The sequence below is a fragment of the Zerene cesonia genome, chromosome 20 (assembly GCF_012273895.1).
Source record: "Zerene cesonia ecotype Mississippi chromosome 20, Zerene_cesonia_1.1, whole genome shotgun sequence".
Classification (NCBI taxonomy): Eukaryota; Metazoa; Arthropoda; class Insecta; order Lepidoptera; family Pieridae; genus Zerene; species Zerene cesonia.
In genome coordinates this window covers 2,439,017-2,446,763 of record NC_052121.1, presented here as the reverse complement: position 1 = coordinate 2,446,763, position 7,747 = coordinate 2,439,017, and the positions used below count along the sequence as shown (strand labels likewise).

Below are 7,747 nucleotides of genomic sequence, written 5' to 3'. Positions count from 1 at the left end.
ACAGTAATGTAGAGCGTGGTCTGTATGGGGGGTACTAGCCGGAGGTAGAGGGGGCTCTACGGTTACTATTATATTACATGTAAACTTTTAATTTTAATTCTTCAAAAAATGTATATGTCATAGAAAATTTTCTTTACTGTAACGTTTTTCGTTTGAGGTTATCAAAAGTAAATCACGATAAATGCCAATTTATATTCACAGTTCGTGACATCATGTTCGAAACCGCCCGTGCTCGGCTTTGCACACCTGAAACCGCCGTTTTCGATTCGCTGCGTGGAAGTGGGTGATGATGAAGACACCGGTGATACCATAGGTAAAAATAATACATTACCTTTTGTGATATAAATGTATAGGATGCAAAATTTAGTTCTTTTTTATCTACACTAATATTATACTTCTTTTGTATTTCTGTGTGTTTGAAACGTTTTCACGCAGAAACCACTAGGTCGATTTCATAAAGTTCTCTCACTATTAGAAAGCTGCAATATCACCGAGTGAAATGGTTTATATATGTACCACGGGCGAAGCCAGGACGAACAGCAAGTATAAATATAAAAAGGCGTAGAACAAATGCTTCCAATTCAGATATTTTTCCATTTTATGTATTTTATTTTTATTGTTGTTATTATGATTACGTATGTCTTCAAATATCATAATCACATCTAGCGTTTTTTTTGGGTTCCAAACTACGGTGTATAAATACTGTATATAAACATGGAAATAACTCTCAATTCTTAACATATATAAAACTATATATAATTATTTTTATTTAAAAAAATGTATTTTTTTCCAGGGAGTGTAATAAGAGGTTTCTTCACGATACGAAAGAAGGATCCGCTCAACCGTTTGCCGACCTCGTCCACGTGCTTCAATCTACTCAAATTACCCAACTACCAGAAAAGGAGCACACTGCGGGACAAACTGCGATACGCTGTTAATAGCAACACTGGTTTTGAACTATCTTAAAAACCAATTTTTAAAAAGGAATTTAGATCCTATTTCAAGGTCGTTAAGACATTGGTTTCATTATCACGCTTTGCTGCCTTTGATCCGTATTTGGAAGGAGAATTGTTTATTTTTTTACTTAGGACGCGATATTTTACAGACTTTTGGTTTATTTTTATTTTAAATTTGTTAAAATACATGGTGACTTATCTTGTTAATGGACGGGACGGTTTAATTAACATTTTACACTTTGAGTTTTTATTTAATCTATAATAATTGATGATGCTACTTTGACTCATAGTTGCTAATATTCCAAAGAGTTTAAAACAATATTGTTTTTTTCCATAACAATTTTGAATGATCTCTGTAAACCATTCAGTAGTTAAATAGTTTAATTAAAATCGCTTAAGCCGTGTTCATTTTTATTAAATTGGCCGAAAATTGAACTTTCTTCTAAAATTTTATTTTACACGTGTAAGGTTATTATTTTATGTTAATAGGGACATTCTGATATAGGAAAAAAAGAAAATACTCACATTCAAATTTAACTAAAATGTGCTTATACATTAAATTTGGCGATTAAAGTTTTCATAATTTTCTTTTATAAAATATTGGGGTGGTGGCAATTCTTCAAATAATAAGAGTCAACTCTTTAAACATCACATGCTCAAAAACATCTTAATATGAAACAAATATTGATGGTTCAAAGTTTATTTGGGTACTCAATATATATTATTTTTTAATTAAATTCGGTAAATTTGAAAACAAGTATGTTTGTTATGGACAAAAAAAAAAGAAAAAATTACAAACATTAAGTTGGTTGGGTACAAATGAGACCTTCACAAAGCTTTCAGCTCTAGCTCACATGCACCTTACATTCTTGGTGTATACCTTATTTATTCAAAACTACCCGCACTAAGCAATTTTTGTGTGAAATCTTACGTGGCCAGTATATGATCGGAATGACTGTCGGCACATTGGCAAGGGGAAATAATATTTGTAAATAGAACTAATTAAGATTTAGAAACATAACAATTGGTCTTAGGTTAAAATAAAATAATACGAATTAGAAATCGAATTGTTAGCGTTTTTATTGAAATTGTTTTAGTTTTCTTTCACCGTCTGTACATATTTACTTAAGAACATAACATAAACGGTCGAAATTTGAGATTGCAATTTTGATACTTAGGTAACGGGGTTTTTGTATAAATGTTTTGGAAGTAGTATATATCTAAATTGAGCCAGTCCATTTCAGGTCTAAAATATGATAAAATGTACATAGACAATAATAATCACTTAGCGTATACTATTATGGAATAAAAATACATAGTTCGACTTCTTAATTATTACATAAAATATTTTTCAATTGAACACTTTAAAATTAATTTCAATATTACTACATAGATTGAGCTCAAAATACTGAATTACTAAGTTTTACATTATAACACACATTGTAAACCCTTATTTGTTGCATGTCTGACCAAAAATAAACATAAATAATCGATATGATTTTATTTTAAACCGCAATGTGTACCTTTGAATTAAATTAATTCACTAATCTTAAATCGATCACATTATCTCAACTAAAACACGTTTTAAAACGGCCATGAAGTGTTTTATTCTTAAATATTAAATACTCATGTAACAATACATAAGCGCTATATAAACTGTTACTTAGCTAACCAATGTAATTGTATGTTTCATTACTTCCTATATTCTATTTTTATTATTTATTATACCGATACTTGTTGCAGGACTTTTTCGAAAGGTTTTTTTCGTGCTTGTTTCGTATTGAAAAACTGTCACATTGTAAAATAATTTGAATCGAAAAGCAATAATGTGTTTGTAATTAATCCCCCCCTCTCCTCTTGTTTTTAATAGCCTAACCTTTCACAGCTTATGCTTCCAAAAAATGCGTTTCAAATTACATATGGACATGATAATATTGCCGTTAGAAACGGCGGTGCTTTGGTTCTTGTTTATTACAGAGTATAATATGTGAATTTTGCATTATGATCAAGCTTGGTGCAATGGAGGCGACTGTTATGCTAATGTTTTTTTTTTGTAATTACTTTTTTTCTTCACAATGGAACGATATTAGATAACGGCTTGGTCATCAGTATCATTACAAAATGGCTTAAGCTCTATACTGATTTGGAACGTATTCTGCTATATTATCTTGGTTGTGTTTATATTACAAATGATGATACGTGTTGATCAGTTAAAGCATATTTATAACCTTTGTCGTGAAACAAGTCTAGTTTAATGCTTCCAATATCCTAACAATATAAATAGCATTCGTTTTATCTTACATAATGTGTTTTACGTTGCTTGTTAGTAGTTGATTTTAGGTTTCTGTATAAAAGTCTTACATTTTTAAAAATACGTCTAGTTATTATTGGATCTTGTATTTTATTAAACTTATTTATGTTTTGTTACAAGGACTGTATAGTGCAATCTTCTCATGCCATTTAATATTGTATTACAACGTGTTTCGGATATATTTTTGGAGAGTCAATTGGAAATATCGGTATTAATTTTACAAGTTGTCTTACTGATTCATGAATGATATTGAACTGAAGTAATGCGCATTCGTTTTCTTTGTGTAAAACGATATACGGATTTCGATATTAGCAATACACCTTTTTTATTAAGAGATGAAAATCGTTATTAGAAAATCTAGTGCTCAAAATTATTTTTAAATTAAGAAAAAAAAAATTGTTAAGATTTTGCAAGCACATGTCAACCCCAGTATGGAATTTAATTTAAATGTGAAAATCGTAATTAAAATATTGTGTATTACGGGACACGTTGTTAGATTTACAAATGATGTATTTTGTAGGGATGTTTCAATATTTAAGGTCATTCATATAGTGAACATATATCTTTGTGGATCGTTGTAAGGTATATTTTGTACTAGCCACGTAAATGTTGTATAACACAATGTGATTCTCTGTGATAAAATAATTAATATTTATTATTTTTGTGTTTTATTTTCCCGCATTTCTGACCAAAATAAAATCTAACGTTTCAATACAGTACTAGGAATAGTGCTATGCCATAATCTACGGTGTCTAATAATGTTTTTCGTCATTAATTGTGGAAGTTATAATGCGCATATAAATTGAATGAAAGAAAACAATAATTGCACAGTCTGGTACGTCTTGTCCCTTGTTTCAATATTTTATATTAAAGGCACATACTAGCCTCCCTTGGATTGAGCGTATGTTAGTCGATTAATAGGTATTGAAAAAAATTAATAAGCATAACATTTTATCAAAATCGTCTAGGTTACGATAGGTAATTAAATTGTAATTATCAAATTAACAGATTGTATTTCTCAGATCTACGTAGCTTATTAATTACTAGCGGATCATCCCGGCTTCGCCTGTGGTGTAGCACCCGGGGATCACGTACTTATACAACGGTGAAATAATTTTTTAAAATTGTCTAGTTGGTATTGGTACATATGGTAACGAAACGCAGTTGCGTTATACATTACGCGGTTTGGATGTTTACGTTTTAATTAGATTCATATATATGTTTGTATGTAACGACTCCTTAAGTCATGATTTTGCCCACTAACAGATTGATTTAATTCAAACTCTGATCACTTATCAATATTCTTATTTTCATGACATTATCTTATTATCCTGATAAAGATTGCGATCATATAAATTCCTTTCGTATACCTACGAGAGAGGATACTCTCTATAAGAAGAAATGAGACATTTTAGTTGATTCTATCATGTTTAGTTCTTTTAAAGTATAGGATTATTTCTTGAGAAGTTCCAATACATTGCGTCCAGAATGAAAAGCAAAATAACCACTAATTGTCAACATGTTAAACTCATGCGCAGCAGCAAAATATGTAAAAATTAGATAATCTTTAAATGTAAATGGTGACAAATATTATCCTGAATAAAGTCACATAACTTCAATACTTACTCAATTTTATGTAATCTATCTCTTAGGTTACATACGGATAATCGTTTTTAGTTTTCAAATATCAACTTTTCACACCTATTGTTAAGAGATAATATATTTGTGGCTATTATATTAACACGATTTATTCAAATTCGATCGGTATGTTAAAAAGTTTTTTAATTTAAAAACTCAAAAAATACTAATTAGGCGCTAGTCTCAGTTTCGTCATCACAAAATAGCGTTTTTATGCAAAAAATTGTAATTGCATATTTCATCGTCGAGTGCAAGAATCTTTGTAAAATGAGTACGTAATACGTTTATCAAATTCAATCAGTATTCGTCAGAGGTTCCCGATATTATTCAATTTATAATTTGTAGGCAATAACGATGCTTATAAATTATCCAATATTTTTAACCCTAATGAAATCTTATCAATTACCCAGTAAGTACCATAGTGCAAAATATTTGAAATTAATACCTACGTAGTGGGAATTTTAACATAATGGAAGGAATAGTTTCACATAATGGGTATGCGTCCCTTTACGTACCTACCAAATTATGCAAATAAATTGCAATGATACCTACATATAATAAAATTTTAATCTATGTACCCTCAAACTATTTTAATCATACTAAAATTACGTAGCTAGATGAAATGTTACTTTGTAGACTTTACACAATATCTAAAACATGACATAAATGTTGAAGATCCTAAAATTAGTCGATCGCAAACTTCATAATTATTGAATGTGGCTACATACAAGTTACATGCTTTATTTCAATTTGATAGGGTGGGTAGGTACTACAATAAATAAAATACTTCTTTAATGTTTTGCACTAAAAGTCACCTTTTGGTAGAAATAAATATACCTACCTACATAATGTGGGATCAAGTGTGGCTGAAATGCTATGCACGAATTTGGATTCAGATAAAATATTTCCAAAAGCATTTAATATTTTTAATTATTTCGCATTCCGATAAACAATCATCCTACACATTTTAATCTTGACAGTTTTAAAACTCAAATATGAAAACAAATGGTTATAAAGTTAAACCTAAACTAAAAAAAGGCGAGCGAAGTCAAAAGCAAAGCCAACTTAGCAAAGCAGCTGTTCATTGCGTCGTCGCCATTGTTGTTTTCTATCTCACTCATTCATTGCTTCTTCCCCCGATCCCCACCCGCCTCACGCCTGCCGCCCCATCAGTCGCGCTCGATTCTCGTTACGCGTGGACGTTTTGCACGTATCATTTAAAAAACCATTACCGTGTTATCCTTTGTCCTGAAATATTGAAATACAGTTTGCAACTAATACACGCGTAGCGCATAATAAATATTTAAAATACCACACGTTCGTACTAATAACTGGTGAAATTGACAGGTGACGGTTCGTGTAGTGTGCGCTCAGTAATCAGTTAGTGATTCCCGCATAGCCGTTCGAGCATGAATAATATAGAAGCAACCGGTAACAGCGTCGCGTGTCAACCGGGAGAGGCTTGGTGATAGAGCAGTGCCGGGGTTAAAGCGTTGAGCGTGTGATGAGTCTGCGGTGACGGCGGTTGGATGGCGGCTGTAAGCGGACCAGCGCGGCACTCTCGCGTTTCGATGAGTGTGTCCATGTCGCTGATGCAGGGCGGTACGCAGAGTGCGCCCCAGGGCGCCATCCTGGCGGCGGCGGCGCCCTACTACCAAACGCCGGCCATCCCGACCGACGTGCAGCCCGACAGGCCTATAGGCTACGGCGCCTTTGGAGTAGTATGGTAAGTCGTGTTTTTTTGAACAAAGCTTATGCATGTAAATGATGCTTTAATATTTTGATATTAAAAAGCAAGAAATTTTGAATGACTTAGTCATTGAAACATAGATAAAATAAAACAAAATAATCAACCAATTAATAGACAATAGTAAGTACATAAGAAGTATGTTTTGAACTCTTTCATCAATAATTGTATCTTACCAATTTTATTGAATAATAGAGGGCTTTTTCAAATAATTTTTCTGATCTAATTTAGCACAGATGATCTTGATTTCTCATAATAGACCCGCTGCACAATTTGTAGGTAAAAATAAAAAAAAAATAATTTCTTCAATGTTGGTATGATATTTATTTTGTTGAGAATTAATTAAAAAATTAATAGATATATAATATATAATAATAAAAAAAAATTAATAGATCTTCTACTACTGAAACTTAATAAATTTTCAATGAAATTTATTGCATAATTTACAATGGAATAACAAGTAAGTTTTCTAAATTGTCACTTGCAAATGAAGTAAATATGAAAATTTACTTTATATTTTATTTACTTAAAGATGGTTTATATATTTATCACTTCTGATAATTATCATTTCATTATTTAATATCACTCAGTTATTTGATATATATGTACCACTATTTACATATGATTTTTTTATTTTTTTATTTTTCATGTTAAATTCATGAATTCTATCATAATGACAATCACTGTGATGTAAATCAATTGTTTAAAAATAAATCATTGAAACGAAAGAAATGTCCCAAAATTATACTCGCTAAATTCTTTGTTTGAAGAAATTACCTCAGAGTTAACAATATGTATGGACACCTGGCTCAAAGCGATAAGGCAAGTGGGAATAACATTGGCCATTGTCATTAAGTCACAATGAATTTCTCATGATCACGAATACATTGAAATAATGCAGTTATTTAACCGTGTGCCTATTGAAATTTAATATCAAACAAAGCTATTGCCACTGCTGTTACTTATTAATGTAATGGATAGGGAAATCTGAATAATATTTGGCTTTGCTGAATGTATGATTTATGTCAACATTTATTGTTGCTATGGTATTTAAAAAGCTATGTATATTTTGGAAATGTTCTCCTTCATTTCCTG

The 7,747-nt window shown here is 31.0% G+C and overlaps 2 protein-coding genes across 4 annotated transcripts in view; both read left to right on the top strand.

Moving 5' to 3' along the window:
• The window catches only part of LOC119834837 (ubiquitin-protein ligase E3B), a 16,534-nt gene extending 12,609 nt beyond the window's left edge, over positions 1–3,925 (top strand). The window contains exons 18-19 of the mRNA XM_038359351.1: positions 202–313; positions 794–3,925. Of these exons, the coding sequence (XP_038215279.1) occupies positions 202–313; positions 794–966 (285 nt within the window). The 3' untranslated portion in view covers positions 967–3,925. The remainder of the gene's footprint in view (positions 1–201; positions 314–793) is intronic.
• Positions 3,926–6,079: 2,154 nt separating this feature from the next.
• The window catches only part of LOC119835282 (serine/threonine-protein kinase NLK), a 106,112-nt gene continuing 104,444 nt past the window's right edge, over positions 6,080–7,747 (top strand). For all 3 annotated transcript variants that reach the window (XR_005288036.1, XM_038360013.1, XM_038360014.1), the window contains exon 1: positions 6,080–6,631. Coding sequence is in view for 2 of the 3 variants with exons in the window: in XM_038360013.1 (XP_038215941.1) it covers positions 6,435–6,631 (197 nt within the window). In the remaining variant the exon portion in view is untranslated. The remainder of the gene's footprint in view (positions 6,632–7,747) is intronic.